General features: G+C 49.5%; 1 protein-coding gene across 1 annotated transcript in view; it reads left to right on the forward strand.

Moving 5' to 3' along the window:
* Positions 1-19,058, forward strand: part of STK10 (serine/threonine kinase 10) — a 117,602-nt gene that overhangs the window by 57,168 nt on the left and 41,376 nt on the right. Inside the window, exons 5-7 of the mRNA XM_082456409.1 lie at positions 11,569-11,641; positions 12,617-12,811; positions 13,380-13,461. Coding sequence (XP_082312535.1) covers positions 11,569-11,641; positions 12,617-12,811; positions 13,380-13,461 — 350 coding nt within the window. The remainder of the gene's footprint in view (positions 1-11,568; positions 11,642-12,616; positions 12,812-13,379; positions 13,462-19,058) is intronic.

Consider the following 19,058-nt stretch of genomic DNA (forward strand, 5'->3'; position numbering starts at 1 on the left):
TGAGAAGAGTTAAAAGTGATAATAAAAATAAAAATAAAATAATAAAATATAAAAAAAAAAGTGATAATAAAAATAACGCATATGTATCGGGTTTATGAAGCACCCTCTAGATGCCAGCCATCAGGCAAGGCACTTTCTAGATGTCATCTCATTTAGTCAGCACTCCTGAGGACACTTGGGGGAGGGGAGGCGACTATACCCATCACAGGTGAGGACGCTGAGGCCCGCAATGGAATGAGATGCCCGGGATCAGTCCATGAGGGGGGAGAAGCAGCAGGGTTTGGACTTGGGTCTCCCTGACTCTAGCTGCCAGTGGACTGGCTCTGTCACAGGTGGAGGGAGGTGGCCAGGGAAGGGCCAGGTCAGGGAGAATCTGGGGACAGAAGAGTCTTATGTGCTCTGGGGAATTCAAGGCAAACCTTCGGCTCAGCCTTCAAGAACATATCAAATGTATACCTACATCCCCTTCCTCTTGGACCTCCCACCCCACCCCCCCATCCTACCCATCTAGGTCATCACAGAGTACCGAGCCGAGCTTCCTATGCTTTATGGCATGTTCCCGCTAGCTATCTGTTTTACGCTTGGTAATGTATAGATGTCAATCCTAATCTCCCAATTCGTCCCACCCTCCTCTTCCCCGCCGTGTCCACATGCCCGTTCTCTACATCTATGTCTCTATTCCTGCCCTGCAAATAGGTTCATCTGTACCATTTTTCTAGATTCCACAGATACGTGTTAATTGTACAGCAGAAACTAACACAACATTGTAAAGCATTTATACTCCAATAAAAATTTTTTTAATTGAAAAAAATATGCAAATTACTAAAAAAAGTAAAATAAATAAAATAAAGTAAATACATACTGTAATATCTAAAAAAAAAGAACATATCAAATGGAGGAGACAGGACACAGACAGCCTGGGTCAGGAGCAGCCTGAGGGGCTGTCAGCACAGGGAAGCCCGGGAAGCCCTGGGTGGAGACAGGGATGGAGGGAGGGCCCCAGCAGTCTCGGGCTAAGATGTGCCCAGTGAGGGTCTCCTTTCCCTTGCTGACTTCCTCCACACACCCCTTCAATCGGGAGGGCGCTGACGTGCCGAGCTGACTCCAGAACCCCACTTGGAACCCAGCAGAAGCAGATGGGGGCATCACTTTCCAAATGACTTGGCAGATGCAGTTGAGAAAACCAGGAAGCCAATTAAGGAGGAAGAAAAGTTCAGGGAGAGTGCAATTACCGCTGGGCCCTGGGAGCCGTGGTGTGGACGCCTGCTGAGTCCTGATATTCTGTTTTGGAAAATCCTCCTTCCCCCTGGGGCTTGGAATCTGCCCAGTGAAGCAGTGGAGGAGGCCTGGGAGACGAGGTAGCAGTCTGTCTGCCTCTCCCTAGGTCCCTGGGACCATCTGGGGCCCCTGGAGGGGCATTATGCAACTCAGGGCTGCATGAGAGAATTGCTCAGCAGATCTTTCTCCCAAGCAGAGCTGTCACCTCGTCAGAGACAGTTTGTGTTTCTCGATGGAGTGGGAATAAATGGGAAGCAGCAGGATGAGCTGAGCAAAGCGTCGGCCCTAGACACAGACAAGCCTGGTTCAGATCCTGGCTCTGCTGCTTCCGAGCTGGACAAACACATTTAACCATTCAGGCCTCAGTCTTTTCATCTGTGCAGTGGGTGTAACAACAGAACCTCCTCACAGGGTTGTGACCAGTGGGCTGAAATACAAAGTACTGTCACAGGGAGGCTCAGGGTTCTGTCCCTCTCTGCTGCTAGGCATTTTGCTTCTTCCTTCTGTTAAATGTTTACTTCTGTCTAGGATTTCAAACTTCCTCTGAGATTCATTTGATAGTTGCCAAGCAGAGCACACGTTCCAGCTCTTGGTGGCTGTGAAGCAGTTCTTCATGGCCGGTGGGAATCCATTTGTGCAGAGAGGGAAAGGAAGAGTGTCTGCCACCAGAGACAGTTCAGATATAAAGTGGGGTGAGGACTCTGAGGTCCGAAGATCTGTGCTCTTGTCCTGGACCTGCCTTTGGCCTTGGATGAGTCACCTAACCCTTTTGAACCTTACTTTCCTCAAACAGAGTGGGGTAGTAGTTCTTACCTCATGGAATTGGTATGATGATTTAATGAGACAATATATGCAAAGCATCTGTAGGTGCCCAGCCCATCAGAGAGGCCTGGCAAAGGTTGAGTGTCTTTCCTGGGCTGAGGAATGTCTCACAGTAGCTGTTGTGAGGAGGAATGTTCTTCATTCTCCAAAGAACCTGTGTTTCTCTCCCCAGAGGTGCTTCTCTGAAGATGGGAGGTGAATTTTACAACTTTTGGGGTCTTTCAAGTTCCGAGAAGAGGTCTGAACTGGCCTAAAAATCAAAGTGCCTAACACAGAGCCTGGCACATAGTAGGTGCTCAGTAAATAGTAGCGTCCAGCATTGCCATTACTTTATCAGTCCAAGTTACTACAGGATCTCTACTTCCCAAAGGCCCCCTGATATTCAGGAGGCCTGGCAGGTAGGCCTGGCAGGAACCAGTCACCTGCCTGTCACCCCCACTTGGACCCTAACCCAGAATTCCTGTTTGCTGCTGCCAGCAGGCTGGGGTTTTGGTTCTTTCATTGTGGCTGCCAGGCACTGAGCCAGTGTTTGGTATGTAACTCATTGAATCCTCACAGACAACTGATAACATTTTACAGAGGAAGGATTTGGCACCTAGAGAGGTTAATTAACTTACCCAAAGTCACACAGCTAGTAAGAGGAACAACTGGGGTTTAGACCAGTGCATCTGGTTTCAGAGCCCATGTGCTTAACCACTACCCTCCTTAGACTCTTTTGGTGGCAGGTGATAAAAACTGGTCTCACGCGACTTAAGGCAGACAGGAGGATGTGTGTATATGGTGTATGGAACCGTGCTGGGGAAGATATGCAGCTGGACATGGAGTTAGTTGGACCCTGGAAAACAATGCTGCCAGGACTGTCTCTGGTTTCTGCCTTTGTGTGCATGTTGGTTAGGCTCTCAGTCCAACCCCTCACACACAGCTTCTGGCTGGGTTTAATTTTACTTTTCCCAGCATCACTTCCTGCAGGATGAGCTGAACCTCATCATTTCAAGTCTCAGAGTCAATAATCCCAGTGAAGAGCTCTGATTGGCCCAGCGTGGCTCGGGTGCAGATCCCTGGACCAATCAAGGAGGCCCAGTAAGGAGGGCTTCTCTGATTGGCCCAGCTTGTAGTCAGTCTCTGAGAATGGAGGTGGGATCATGTAGCAGTATGGAAGTCCCCCTCGCCCTCCTGAAACAGTGGGGTTGGGGGTGGGCAAGATGGTTTTCTAGAAGGAGAAAAGATTTGGACTTGCCAGAAAAACAAATTGCTGTCCACCGTAGGCTGGCACAGCCTGCTGGAGTAATAGAGACCCAGAAGAGGGAGTGAGTGAGGCAGAAGTGGATGGAAAGCAAGAACAAAGCACTGAATTTGCAACTGAGGTTGAGAGAGAGAGAAAATACCAGAAAAATGCAGGGTTATGGGGGAGAAGAGAGAGTTGATGAAGGCAGTGGGGTAGGAGGCCGAAGATGGAGGGGAATGAATGGGAAAGCAAATCCCTCATTAGTGGTCATGTGTACCTGGTTGCCTAAAAAACAAAAGAAAATAAAAATAGAAACAGAAAAATAGAGCAGTTCTTTCAGTCTCACAGTTGGTTGCATAATATGACCCCCATTTAATAGATGAGGAAACTGAGGCTCAGAAACAGGAAGTAGTTTGTCTTAGATCACAGTAGACTCTTCTCATTTCCCTGCCTGGTACTGTTCCCATGATGCTCCTGGGAAGGCAGATGTCCTGATAATTAAGAGAGGTCACTTGGGTGACTGGTGGAAGCCTCCCTCTTTTGAGCCCAGGCATGCCTCCGGCTGCTCTAAGGAAGGAAACCCCTGGGATTCCAGGGCTGGGGATGGGAGCCTTTGATTCTCCCGTCACCACCCCAGTTTCAGCAGGTCCCAAACCCTCTAGAGAGGGTTCACTTTTCTGTCTGCACCATGAGGGCTGTAGCTAGTGTTTGCCCACAGGGCCACTGCTGGCTGGATGGGACACTTTTGCCGTGTAAGGAGATGCAGTGTCCCTGGCTCTTTCTCACTAAATGGCGGCAGCACTGTCTTTTGTTGTGGTAACCTGACTGACCCCATTTATTTCCAAATACTTCCTGGGGCACATGGCACGACCCCTGATTGAGGCCCACCTGGAAGCTTCTCAGACACCTAGAATTCGAGTGTAAGCCCTGACCAAGCTAGATTGTGGACTCCCCTGGTGTGGGGTGGAGGGTCCAGGAGAGGAGGACAGTTGGGCAGTGGTTTGCCTTTAATTGGCATTGTCTGGGGAAAGGCTCCTCTTATCTTGGATTCTTTTGGTTGCCTGCGGTTAAGGGGACAGATGAAAGATTCTCTTATATATCTTCATACATTCTAAGTTCACTGCGTGTGTGTGTGTGTGTGTGTGTGTGTGTGTGTGTATAATATGTAATGCATTTTACACTGTTATGTAATTTTCTGATTATAAAAGTAATATGTGCTATTTATACATGTATAGAAAGATACGTACAATGGTATTCATTGCAACAGTATTAGTAACAGCAAGAAATCAGAAATGATCCAATTTATTACAGTAGAGAATTACTTAAATAAGTTATGGTACTGTCATACAATGGAATCTTCTTTAGCTATTGAAAATTAAGTTGTAGAAAATGTGTAGTCTCTTGTAAAGATGTATATACATACTGTGAAGGGGGGAAAAACAAGTTGCAGAATAGTATGTTTAATCTGATTTCATTGTTAAAAGTAGCAAATACCTGAAAATGATCTATACATATAATTTTAATATATTTTTATTTACATATATGATTTTTATTTTTATAAATAAATCTGGAGCTCTATGCAGCAAACTCATAAGTGTTTCTCTCTGCCAGGATTATGGAGACTTTTTATTCTGTAAATGTTTGAATTTTTGATAAGCAGTATTACCTTGGTAATAAGAAAATAAATATATGAATGAGTATATAGGTAGATATAGTCGTATAGACAGTTAGGAATAAGACCCACAAGGAAGGAAATTAAAGTCTCTTCTAATCTTGCCAAGAGGCACTGCTTCCTTCCTGTCTTTTTTCTGAGCTCAGAAAGACCAGAGAGTGGTAGAGCACAGGCTTAGCGTCACATTTGTCCTTAGATCTGGGTGACCATCTGCAAGCTACTTAATCTCTCTAAACTTCCTTGTCCTCATCTGTAAGATGGGGATAATAATTTTCCCTGCCCCAAAGGGTCATAGATATAAATGACATACATAGGAATATATATGCTGATGAGATGCAAAATGACATACAGAGGAAGGTAAATGATACGCATAAGCCTCTTTGTGTAGTGCTGCTCACCTTATAAGTTCTCAGTAAATATTAGTTTTTATTAGATTAACATGTATTTTTTTAAAAAATTTGGATCGTAGTATATATATATATATATTTTTTTCCAGTCAGCTTTTTAAAAAAATTGAATAATATCAGATAATTCCCCATATCCTTAAATATTCCTCGGAAACATGGTTATTTAATGTTTTTCTTTCATTCCATCATGTGCACAAACCATAATTGACCTATGAAATCCCCAGAGTTGGATATTTAGGCATCTTGTGAGGTTTCTCACATTATCCTCTAACAAGCGTAGTGATGGGCATGCTTGTTCACGGGTCTGCAAGTCTCTGTCTGTAATCACACCTTTAAGAGGGAGTCTTGGAATTAGGATTGTTGGGTGTGTGCAGCGTGTCGGGTGGTGTTGATACCTGTGGCCAGTGTGCCGTTCACGCTGGGTGCGCCAGTTCACACCCCCCAGTGGAGTGTGAAGTTCTTTCACCACATCCTGGCCCCCACTGAGCTTTACTTTAAAAAAGAAAAAACAAAAACAAAACCCCACAACCCTCACCCCAAACTTCGCCATATGCATCTCAGCTTTTCAAACCTGCTTTTCATAAAAGCGATGCGTATTCTCTATCATAAACATTTTAAAGAATAAAAGGTGTATTCAGTAAAAAATGTAAGGCCCCCTCAGCACACTGCCCCCAGCAAAATCCCACTTCCGGGGAGGTGGTCACAATTAAGTTTGATGTGCAGCCTTTCAGACTCTTTTCGATGTTGGTGGACGTCTTTGTGTGCATGCAGTGTGCGTGGGTCATTCTTTTAAGATACAACTGGAATTCCTCCTGTTCATTCCACACAGTGCGCCGGTCTGTCAGCACCATGGTGGGGGCAGCGTGTTATGGACGCACGTCCAAGTTAGTAGGTACAAAGGCAAATTCGTTCTTTTTTTTTTTTTTTTAAATAGAAATCCATTTTTAACTTCTTTATTTTATTTGTTTATTTTTGGCTGTGTTGGGTCTTCGCTGCTGCACGTGGGCCCCCTCCAGCTGCGGCGAGCGGAGGCCACTCCTCACTGCGGTGCACGGGCCTCCCACTGCAGTGGCCTCTCCTGTTGCCGAACACGGGCTCCAGGCACGTGGGCTCAGTAGTTGTGGCTCATGGGCTCCAGAGCGCAGGCTCAGTAGTTGTGGCGCACGGGCTCAGCCGTCCCGCGGCATGTGGGACCTTCCCGGACCAGGGCTCGAACCCGCGTCCCCTGCATTGGCAGGCGGACTCCTAACCACTGCGCCACCAGGGAAGCCCAAATTCGTTCTTTTTTAAGGGCTGCATGTTATCTCGTGGTCCGCGTGAGCCCAAATTTACTGAACTATCTGCCAACCAGGCTCCAGCAGCAGCTTAGGTTTTTTTCTAATTTTTCACTCTTTTGAATAATGCTTTCAGAAGCTTCCATGTATATTTGAAATCTGTTTAGGGGGGATTTATTTCCAGAAATAGAATTGTTATCAAACATGTTTCTTAAAACCCAGTTTTGCCATTTTTTTTTCCGTCCGTTCATTTATTCTGTTGTTCATTTGATAGCCCTGTTGAGTGTTTCATGTGGCACATGTGGTGCTGGGATACTGCTGTGGACAAAGCAGAAATGGCCTCTTTCCATATGGAAATGATAATTTATGGAGTCCCCACCTGCCTGCTGCTTTGTCTCTGATTCTTGTTTTAAAATAGGAAAAGGGAAGGGAGGAGTGTTTTCAATAGAAGAGACTGCCTGTTGAAAATCCCAGACTGCCTTTGAATTGTCCGAGGGCAGCCATCCACCTATTGGAGGATATGGCTTATAAACTCCATTCAGGGAGCAAACGGCTGTGGCCACTGCTGCCCAGGGACAGTGTGAGGGTTCTGGGCTGCAGGGAGGGGCCGCCCCACCCTCCTGGCTGGTTCCCAGAAGGGGAAGTAGCAGCCACCCAAAAAGCTGGCAGGCGCTTGCAACAGGGAGGGCCCTGGGGACCAACTGTGTGTCATTTTGAAAGTTGGTGGTTTCTGCTTTTCCTCTCCCTTCTCCGGAAGGGACCAGTGGGCGCTGTGGTATGGGAGTGGCCAGCTCCAGCCTCCCGCCTGGAAGCCTCACCCTGGGTCTGAGAGGCAGTCAGTCTCCTGCAAAGATGTCGTGGAATGGCGTGCCAGCCATTGTTGGTGTTTACAGGATAGCCAGGCCCACGTGGGGCCCAGGCGGACCCAGCAGGAAGGAGGTGAGCCTGGCTCCCCATTCTTACCCAGGAGCCCAGTGATGAGGTGATGACTTGCCCAGGCCACAGGGTGGTCAGCAGCAGAGCTGGCTTCTCACCTGGGTTTCCTGGTTTTTGCATCTCACCCTGCAGCAGTAGCTGCTCCCACCCTGGAAGGCAACAGCCCCCCAACCCCAATAGCCAGACGGTCCCGTGAACACTGTCATCGGCTGATGGAGTAGCTGTTGTCCGGTTAGCACTGACTGGGGCTCAGAGACCAGCTTTCCTGACCATTCCCAGGAAGGGGTATCAGTACAGCCTCGTCCTTTTCCCGACCTAAGGATCTCGAGGGTGCCAGCTCAAGTACCCATGGAATATTCACCATCATGACAGAGCATTTACCAAGAGCCGGGCTTGGAGCTGCTTGCTTTATGTGGCATTTAATTCTCACTGCAACCCTACAAAGTAGTTCTACAGTCTCACCATCCCCATGTCACTGGCTGGGAAACTGAGGGTCAGAGATTTGGTAACTATCCTGGCCCCTGCCTATTTCCCCACTTATCCAAGTCCACCCCCTTCCAGCCATGCTGCCCTGCCCCTCCTGGGCCCTGCAGCCAGCTTGCTTCCTCTGCCTGGAAACAGTTTCCCCTAGACCTTGACCTCCTGTCTAAAATAGCCACCCATCCATCCAGAACTCTCTGTCCCTTTGCCCTGCCTTATCCCTGCATGGCCCTTCTCATTACCAGGAATCATGTGGTGTGGAGAACCTGTTTCCACCACCAGAATAATGAGCCAATGAAGGTGAGGGTTTTGGTTCATCTCTGTGCCTAGAACAGTGCCTGACCCGTGAGGGATGTTCAGTTAGTGCTTGTTGAATGAATGAATAGCCTGGTGGCACTTATCTGGACTTCCTCCAGGTCCTCCCTTCCCTGCTGTCTTGAGGTCACATCCCCCGACTGTAGACCCTCCCAGCCCCGCAGCCCTAACTTTCCATCACTTTACATGGTTGTGAGTTGGTGCTTATCTGATTGCTCTCTGCCTCCACAACTAAGCTTTGAGCTGCCCGAGGGCAAGGACTTCATTTGCTTTTTCCCCACTGTATTCTCTGCCCTGGGCCTGTGTGTGGTTCCAGATGGTACCTGAATGAATAGATGAATGAACCTGGTGAAATAGAAAGGGCAAGACTGGAACCCACCTCTCTAGTGTTCAGGCCCGTCTCTCAGCATTATGCTCCCTCCTGGTTTGAAATTGTGAGTCTGATTAAAGCACCTGATCGTGGCTTCCAGACCCAGGCGGAGGCTCCCGGGGGGATGGCCAGCAGTTATATAACAATTTTGCAGTTTCTCGAAGCCAGGCTTCAGACTGAACATCGACAGTTCTCTCAAGGTGTTGCTTCCTCCTGAGTTTAGTTTTTAATGAAGATGAAACTTGGCCCCTGAAGGCCGGAGCACTGGAGAAAATAAATTCCTCTTCGTGGCGCTGGGCTCTTCCCTTAGCAGCGGGTGTGTGAAGCAAGACCGGTGGTGGTGGATGTGTGTGTAAAGAGAAATTATATTTATTTATTTTCTGTTAGTCCTGAAAGTCATACGCGTTTCTCACAGCAAACTTCGGGAATTCAGAAAATAGAAGAAACCTCGTCTAGTCTTACCACCCACAGGCAACCATTTAAGCAGGCTGGTACATTTCCTCCAATAATGCAAAATATATTTTTGCCCTTTTGTGGGGGAGGGAGTGGGGCATAATTCTGACCATACAATATACAGCCTCCCCCTTTCCCATTTAATCTATATAAATATACCAATAAAATATTTTAATATTCTATTAAATATTGAAATATTTAAATATATGTTATTTTAAATTTTTAATTTATTTTTACTTCCAGTTTTATTCAGATATAATTGACATTCAGCACCGTATCAGTTTAAGGTCACAGCATAATGATTGGACTTACATATATCATGAAATGATTATCACAGTAAGTTTAGTGAACATCCATTTGTATAGTTACAAAATGAAAGAAAAAATTTTTTTCCTTGTGATGAGAACTCTTAGGATGTACTGTGTTACCAGCTTTCATATATAACACCCAGCAGTGTTAATTCTATTTGTCATGTTGTACATTACCTCCCTAGGACTTATTTATCTTATATCTGCAAGTTTGTACCTTTGACCACCTTCATCCAATTCCCCCTCCCCCGAACCCCTACACATCTGATCTATTTTTCTGTGAGTTTGTTTTGAGGTATAATTGACAACACTATGTTGATTTCTGGTGCATAGCATAGTGAGTCGATATTTCTACACATTACAAAATGATCACCATGATACGTCTAGTTACCATCTATCACCACACAAAGATATTACATGATTATTGGCTATATTCCCCACACTGTACATTTCATCCCCGTGACTCATTTGTTTTGTAATGGGAAGTTTGTACCTCTTAACCTTCCTCACCTATTATCATTATGAAATGTATGTTAAAATTTAATATTAATGTGTATAATTTAATATTAAAATATTGAATAAAGTACTTCAAAACTTTAATGACTACGAAATATTCCACTGTGTGTGTGTATCACATTTTTCTTAATCTGTTCAATTATTTACCCTTTACCTTCTTTCTTACTTCTCCTAATTTCCTAGTTCATCTTGCTCTGTGTGTGTGTGTGTGTGTGTGTGTGTGTGTGTGTGTGTGTGTGTGTGTATTTGATACACCATCTTAAATTCTTTTTTAAAAAATATTTATTTACTGATTTATTTATTTGGCTGTGCCAGGTCTTAGTTGCGGCGTGTGGGACCTTTAGTTGTGCCATGCTAACTCTTAGTTGCGGCATGCACGTGGGTCTAGTTCCCTGACCAGGGATCGAACCTGGGCCCCCTGCATTGGGACCGTGGAGTCTTAACCACTGGACCACCAGGAGAGTCCCTTAAGTTCTTTTGGAAAAGACAGAATATATTATATATTGCATGCAAGAAGTTTTAAAATCACTCCCTGAAAGCTAAGCAATTGTGGTTGTTTTTAACTCGTCTCTATTATGATGGCACTTTGGTGAATATCGTTACGCATAATTTTTTTTTAATATTTAAGATTACTTCGGGCTTCTCTGGTGGCGCAGTGGTTAAGAATCCGCCTGCCAATGCAGGGGACACAGGTTCGAGCCATGGGCCAGGTAGATCCCACATGCCATGGAGCAACTAAGCCTGTGCACCACAACTACTGAGCCTGTGAGCCACAACTACTGAAACTCGTACACCTAGAGCCCGTGCTTCGCAACAAGAGAAGCCACCGCAATAAGAAGCCTGTGTGTACTGCAATGAAGAGTAGCCCCCACTGGCCGCAACTAGAGAAAGCCCACGCACAGCAACGAAGACCCAATGCAGCCAAAAATAATAAAAAATAAATAAAATAAATAATAAAAATTAAAAAATCCCGATTATTCCATTAAGTTAGATTCCTAGATTTGGAATTACTGCACCAGAAGAGTATGGATATTTGAAAGGTTCTTGCTATTTATTGCCAAACTGCTTTCCTAAAAGCCTCTTCAATTTATATTCTTTTTTTTTAAAAAAATTATTTATTTATTTATTGGCTGTGTTGGATCTTAGCTGCGGCACCTGGGATCCATCATTGCGGCGCGCGGGCTTCTCTCTAGTTGCATCTTGCGGCATGTAGGATCTTAGTTCCTCGGCCAGGGATTGAACCCGCACCCCCTGCGTTGGAAGGTGGATTCTTAACCACTGGACCACCAGGGAAGTCCCCTTCAGTGTCTATTCTTATTAGCAAGTAGGAAAGTGCATGTCTCAATACATCTTACAGCAGTAGGTATTATTGTTTTTTAATGATCACTAGTTTGCTAGATAGAAAATGACATCTGTTAGTTGATTTGGAACGTGTGTCTCTGAGTCTATGCCCCAGGGCTGTGGGTGGAGGAATGTCCATCCAGTACTCTATCTGAGATTCTTCCCTTGCAGCTGACTTTGGTGTGTCTGCCAAGAATCTGAAGACTCTGCAGAAACGAGATTCCTTCATAGGAACGCCTTACTGGTAAGTCATGTAGCTTCTGGAAATGGGATGGTGGACGGAACGCTACACCTCCAACTCTCCATGGCTCCTCTGGCTGGTCTAGAGGAGAGAGGACAGAGGCAGGGGCTCCTGAGTCAGCCTACTGGGTCTGAGCCCAGTTCCCCCCACTTACTAGCGCTGAGACCTTGGCCATGTTGCTCAGCTTCGTGTGCCTCAGTTTACTCACCTGTAAAATCAGGGGTATAATAGCACCTACATAATGGGCTATTGTGAGGCTTGAATGGGATGGTGCATGTAGAAAATGCTCCATTAATAAGAACTGACACCCCTGAAAAATGGTTCTTGATTGAGTGCCAGGCATAGGGCTAGGGCCATGAAGATGAACAATACAAGTTCTGTTCCTATGCTTATATGAAATCTCCCCAGACTTATCCAGTCCATCGTGTTTCCTTCTTTTCCAAAACTATTACTTTAAAAACAAGCAAACAAACAAAAAAACCTCTCTCAGTTTCATACCTAACTACTTTCTGTTTTACTTCCCATCGTGGAGTGAGTTTCCTTTCTTGCTTGCTTATTACTCACTCTTTCTTTCTCTCTCTGCCCTTTTATTCCTCTTTCTCCTTTTCTCTCCCATCCCTTCTCTATGTGCTGTTGTGTTCTCTTCACCCCCCTTCCCGCCCCCAGTTTTTCCTGGGTCCCTTCCCCGCTGCTCCCACCCACCCCTTCCCCAGGACCCTCTGTTCTGGATTGTTGCTGCCATCTTGTGGTAGGAATCAGAACTGCAGCAGGACTTGGGCAATGGAGCTGCTTGGAAGGCGTCTTTCTGTGAGAAAATGGTCCTAAGGAAGACAGTGGGATGGAAAGGAATGAAACTCATGACTCGGGAGTGCTGCCAACCCCCTGATGTTGGCTTGTGCTGGTCCTTGACCCTGAGTCTCTGAGAAGCGCCTGTGGAGGCCAGGGTCTGAGCCCTCTGTTGTCCCTTGGTTGGTTCAGGATGGCCCCCGAGGTGGTGATGTGTGAGACCATGAAGGACACCCCATATGACTACAAAGCCGACATCTGGTCCCTGGGCATCACTCTGATTGAGATGGCCCAGATCGAGCCCCCGCACCACGAGCTCAACCCCATGCGGGTCCTGCTCAAGATCGCCAAGTCAGACCCTCCCACGCTACTCATGCCTTCTAAGTGGTAAGTAGCCAGGAGGCCTGCCTGAGGGTGTTTGCTGGACGGCCAGCGGGCCTGGGATGCGGGGTGCCAGGGCTCTGCTGTCGCTGCTGGGCTCCGCAGTTGGGGAGCAGTTGGGCCTGGGGGTCTGCAGGCCTCTCTGAGCTCCCTGGACCCTCCTGGCTCTTTCCTCCCTCTGTGCTGTGGACATCGGTTCTCCATCAGGGAGACCGGGTAACCCAGATAAGCTGGATCCCACTGCAGGAGTAAGAGCCCACGTGAGCCCCAGCAGCCACGTGGCACAACCCTGGGCTGGGAATTGGGGCTCGAACCCCAGCACTGCTGTGTTTCACTGTGTGCCCTCGGGCAAGTCCCTGCTCCTCTGATTTCCACATCCTCTCTGTTGGCGATGTCTGTGACGAGAAGGGCATCTTGAAGGCCCCGTCGCCTCTGCCATTTAGCTTATAAAGGCACCCTTTGTCCTTTGAAGGGCGTGTTTGGGAAGCACGCGCCTCCCAGGAGAGTGGAGTCAGTGATGTGGGGAGTTTTCTCGGCTCTCGCCCGCTCCCAGCTTACCTGTCTGTCCTCCCAGGTCTGCGGAGTTCCGAGACTTCCTGAAGACGGCCCTGGATAAGAACCCGGAGACCCGGCCCAGCGCTGCACAGCTCCTGGAGGTGAGTGGTCCCCTCTCCCGGGTGGCCGCCTGTCCCTCTGCCCAGCCCTTCCTGTGGACAGATCACCCGTGACCTGGAAGCTGGGTTCGTCCTCCCCCAGCCCAGGCGATGGTGTGCACAACTGTTCACTCATCGGCCGACATTCCCTGAGCACCTGCCACGGGCTGGCCCTCGTGCAGGGAGGACTGTCTGTGGTAAGGGAGCCCCCAGACTCCTGTCCTCAAGGACCTTACCTTCCAGCGGGGGAGACAGGCAGCTGGTGAGCAGATAGTGCACGTGGCAGGTGGAGAGCAGGGCTGTGGAGGAAAAGAGAACAGCACAGGGGAGGGGGGCCTGGGAGGGGTTGCTCTCCTATAAAAGGAGGACACGAGGGGCTCTGTGCAGACACCCAAAGGAGGCCAGGGGGCCAGGCACATGGTGCTCAGGAGCAGAGGTGAAGGCCTAGGATGGGGGCACGATTGGTGCAGCCGGGAGAGCCAGGGGGCCAGGGTGCAGGAGCCGGGGTGAGGAGGGGGGCAGGGCTGGAGATGAGATCGGAGCGGTACGGGGGCGTGTCCACCCCCAGGTTCAGTGCTTCCCTAAGAGGACACTCGGGACGCAGCATCTAGTCGTACTCTCCACTGTGACTTACTACAGCAAAAAGATACAGAGGAAAAGGCACCTGAGGGAAGCCAGACAGGAGCTTCCAGAGTCCCCTTCCAGTGGAGTCACACGGTCTGTGCTTAGTTCCCCCAGCTGTGCGTTGTGGTGACACGTGTGAGGTGTTGTTTACCTGGGAAGCACATTGGAGAGCTCGGGGCCCAGGGTTTCACTGGGGGCTGGCCACGTGGGCAGCCTCTGCCTGGCACGGGCAGGGTTCCAGACTGCAGAAGGTTGGCAGGCGTTCAGCATGGGCCACGTCGCTTGCAGTTCAGGCAGAGCTGGCCCCTCTTTTCAGTTAATGGGGGGAACCCTCCCCAAATCCAAGTTCCTGGCGAAAGGCCAACGGTGGAAGCAGGCCTTTCAAAGAGGAGGGGGACCAGGTCATGGCGGGTCATGCAGGACCTCGGGAGGATGCAGGCTTCACCCTGTGTGCGATGGCGCACCCGTGAGGGTTTGGAGGAGGGAGACACCATCTGACTTACACTTACAAGGCTCCCTGTGGCTATTGGGTGTGGAATCTCCAAGACCAGCCAGGATGACAGCTGACTCAGGGAGCATCCCTTTGGCTGGCTGAACGGCCTCCAGGTGGGGAAGTGGATGACTGTTTCCTTGAACCTCTTTGAAATATTGGAGGTAGCTGCGAGCTGCCCTTGCCCGGGGCCGATGCCTCGTGTCCTGGCGGGGTGAGTGTCGGAGTGTTTGCGGCTGTGTTTGGAAACGCCCGGCCGTCTCTAGCGCTAGCGCGGCTGATCCCGGTCCCCGTGCCACCAATGCTGTTGGGAGGGGAGAGGAAGTGGGCCTGGGTGATGTGGAGGGGCTGCCCGCCCACGCCCTGTCCACTCTGGTCCTTCCACCTTCGTGTGGTGGGAGCAAAGGGGGCCGACGCTCCACCGCACACTCGAGTCTTTCTTCACATTCAGCCGCTTCTCCCAAGCACCGACTTACTGTGCGCCAGGTGCTGGGGCTGTGGTTGGCACTCTGGGCTACAGTGCATCCCTCTGGGGTGTGTAGCACAGTGATTCAGTGTGTGGACTGGAAAAGTCCTGGGTTCAAATCCCAGCTCTGCCACTTACTGGCTGTGAGACCCTGCTCAGGGGGCTTAACCTCTCTGTGACCCTGTGCTCACTCTGAAGTGAGGATGATAGCCAGGGTTAAGTGAGAAGACACTGTAAAGCGCTTAGCTTAATTGTTAAGTGCTGTGCGCAGTGACTAGTTGATGCGAATTATTAAAAAATGGAAAGAAGCGGGGATGCAGAATGCGGTCTGTCTGCTGGGGCTCATGATTGTTCCTTGTAGATTTCTGCATTGCATTTGAAAGCACACGGCTGGAGTTACCAGAGGCCTTCTTTTCGGGGTATTGCGGTGTTTGGTGGGTGGCGTCGGCAAGGGACTGGACCAGGCCAACCAGGGGTGGGGGTGCGTGGGCCTGCTGTCACTGTCAGATGCAAAAGCTCCAAGCTCCCGGGGCCAATTGTTTCCCGTGAGCAGGCACCTCCTGGCCTGATACATCCGGCCTCCAGGATATGCTGCCAGGAAGAGACCAGCTGTCCCTCATCCCCTCGTGGCAGCCCGGGAGCCTCAGCCAGAGCCAGGAATTTCCGTTCCATAGTGGAGAAAAAAACGTCCTGCCAGAGGACTCTTCGCTGAGACAGAAGGGTTGCAGAAGAAAGTAGAGATCCCTCCAGACAAAGAAAGCTCCTTTCAGAGCTTCGGCTGCCGTCAGTTTTTTCCACGTCTCTGAGTTAGGGAGGGTGGGGCATCGTTACCCCCTTAGGTGAGGCTCAGGGCAGGGAAGTGGCCTGCCGAGGTCACCTGACTTGGAGTGGCCACAGGTAAGCCCAGACCTTGACTTGCCAGCACACCCTCCAGAGCCTCACATCTGCCTGCGGTCCCCACGTTCCTCCCGGCCCCTCCTCCTGCCCTGCATCCCGCCTTCAGCTGACTGACTTATGCCCCTGCTGGTTTATGATCCATTCATTCGCTTGCACGGATATTTTGTTGGGACCGTATCACTTGGTGGTAACCTGGGCTCTGAAATCAGGCTCGCCCTCCTGAAACCTGAGTGGTCCTCACGCTGAGCCTCAGTTTCCTCCTCTGTAGGAGGTGGGTCCTGCTTGCATCACGGAAGTGTGTGAGTGGATGCGATTCTGTGCCCACCCGCTGTCTTCAGCATCGTGGCTGTCACACATCCGGTGCGCAGCGTGCACTTGTTGAATTTGCTCTTAAACCCACCCCGTTCTAGCACAGCATTCTTGTCAAGGTTGTTAGTACCTTCTGGACTTCGTGGTCAGCTCAGGCCTCAGTGCTGGTCTTGCTGGACTTAGCAGCAGCCGCAGGTGACCCTCTTCCCCTTTGCTGTCAATGCCTGATGTCAGGTCTCCACGCTCTCTTGGTTTCCTTACTTCTCACTGGCCACTCGTCCGTCTCCTTCGCCTGCTCCTCTTTCTCCAGCTGATTAACGTGAAGTGCGCCAGGGCCTTTCCCTCTGTCTCCATCACCTTGATGGGCTCGTCTGTTCGCCATGACTCCCGCATTTCTGCCTGCAGCCCAGACTGCCCTCCTCGCCCACAGGTCCTTGTATCTGGCTGTTTACCCTCCACCCCTTTAGGTGTCCGTAGATATCTCAAACTTAACACGTCTGCAACTGAGCGCCCCCATCTTTCCCCAAATATGCTCTAGCGATGGCTTTCCTGTCTCAGTTGATGGCAGCCCCACCTTGCCAGCAGTCAGGCCCCAAACCTCGCAAGCATCCTGAACCCCTCTCTTTCTCACGCACTCTGTATCCATTCTAGCAGGGAATCCTGTTGTCCCTGGCTTCAGAACATGCCCAGGATCCAGCCACTTCTCACCACCTCCCTTGCAGCCAGAGGGAAAAACATAAGTCAGCTCCTATACCTCCTGAGTCCAAAGCCCCTTAATGGCTCCCATCTTACTCAGGGTAAAATCCAGAGTGTCAGTGACCTGCAAGGTCCTGCAAGGTCTGCCCGCCCCACCTTGACTCCTCAGACTTCTCTTCCTCTTGCCCCCTCACTCTTCCCCAGCCAACCAGCCTCCTTGCTACTCTTCAGACACTCCAGCCTCAGGGCCTTTGCACTGCCTGTCCGCTATGCCAGGGATGCTCTTCCCCTAGACACCTCCATGGCTGACTCTTTCTCTTCAAGTCATTGCTCAAGTGGCAGCTTCTCAGTGAGGCCTCCCCCAAGTACCCTGTTTAAAACTGCAAACCTACCGCACCCTCGCATTCCTAATTCTCCTTCCCCTGCCCTACTTTTGATTTTTCCATGGCACATAGCACTTATAGTGTATAACTTACATGTTTATTAAGTTTATTGTTGATCTCCCTGACTAGCACGTCAGCTCCCTGGGGACAGCAGTCTTTTGTTTTTGTTTTCGTTTTTGCTTTCACTGATGTGCCCCAGTCATCCAGAATAGTGCCTGGTATGGAGAGGGCCTTCGTTAAATACATTTGCTTATTTTTACTTAACAAAGTGTTATGTAACCTCTTCTCCACGCCAGGTTCTATTCTAAATGCTTAGCAAATGTTAGCTAACTTAATCCTCATGACAACCCTATGAAATAGGTACTGTTTGGATCTCTGTCAAACAGATGATAAAACTGAAGCACAGAGAGGTTACGTAGCCTGCACAAAGTCACACAGTGTGTAAGTGACAGAGCTGATTTCTGATCCTGGTCATCTGGTTCCAAAGCCTGTTCTTTTGACCACTCTAGTACGTTGCCTCTCTGAATGAATGAAGGAAAGAAAGAGAGATGGAATAAAGTTAGGAGGGAGGGAAGGAGGACTGAAGGAAAGATGCTGACACCTGAAAACTTGAACGTGTTATTAGGCATTTTCTAAAGCCAGTCTTGGGGTGTGGGACACCCCGGCTGATGGTTTCTAAGCACACAGAGGAAAACTAGCCTCAAGTTCTTGGGAAGGATGACTGCGTAGATGGCAGGAGAGGCCCTGGCTGGAGGGTGGGTGCCAGCTGGCGAGCTCTGTGGCACCTTGGGGCTCCCTGCAGAGATAGCACAGAACAGCTTTTCCTCTTCCTGAAGGAGCAGACAGCTGAGTTTCCCTCTGATCTGGGTCTTCCACAGGGGTGACCGAGCACCTTTCTAGGGACCCATGTGCCCAGACCAGCCCGTCCCTGTGCAGGTGCACAGTGCACTGGCCACCCGGGAAGGTCCCGCACCCTTCTGTGCTGGGCTTTGTCTCTAATGGGCCTTGGCAGCTTGGCGGTTGAAACGTCTTTTCTAAACACAACCCTGGAAGTAACAGAGCTGATGCAGTGGAGGAGGGGGTCTGTGCTTTGTGTCCCAGAGCAGTTTACAGAACAGTGTTCCGGGCCTAATCAGACACAGGAGGGCCTGCCCCATCTGCCAGCCCCGCTCGCCCGGGGATTCCAGGAGCTTGGCGTCCAGGGGAATGGCCCTGCTCACCTGCCCCTGTGTCAGAGGCTTTCTTCCCCATGCCTCCCCTTCCGCTTCCTAAACACCCCGGGGTGCTCAAGGGAGGCCATGCAGAAGATGTTCAGCCTCAAGAAAGCAAGGCTCCTGGCCAAGCTGAAGAGTCACTAATTTGGTCAATATGTGATATGGCCTGATGAAAACCTGGCATTTCCAGAAGCCTGTGTTTGCATTATTTGTTTCTGCCGCATCTGCTTCAGCAACTGCAGTGAAGTGTCCCGTGGCTTCTTGCTCAAGTTCACATGTGTGAGGTTGTGCAGTGTGAAGCTTGGGAAGCTTTGGGATCTGATTCTTACCTTCAGTTCCAGAAAGCTGCACTCTGGGGATGCAGGAGGGAATGGGAATGGCTGGGAGTGCAAACTGGTGCTTAAAGGCTTCTCTGATTGTGGTTCTGCTGCTGGTGATGGTGGTGATGATGATAGTGGCAGTGGTAGCAATGGTAGCATGGTGATGGCAGGGGCAGTAGTGATGGTGGTGATGATGATAGT

The sequence above is a fragment of the Balaenoptera physalus genome (assembly GCF_965194825.1).
Source record: "Balaenoptera physalus genome assembly, chromosome: 3".
In the NCBI taxonomy this organism is placed as follows: Eukaryota; Metazoa; Chordata; class Mammalia; order Artiodactyla; family Balaenopteridae; genus Balaenoptera; species Balaenoptera physalus.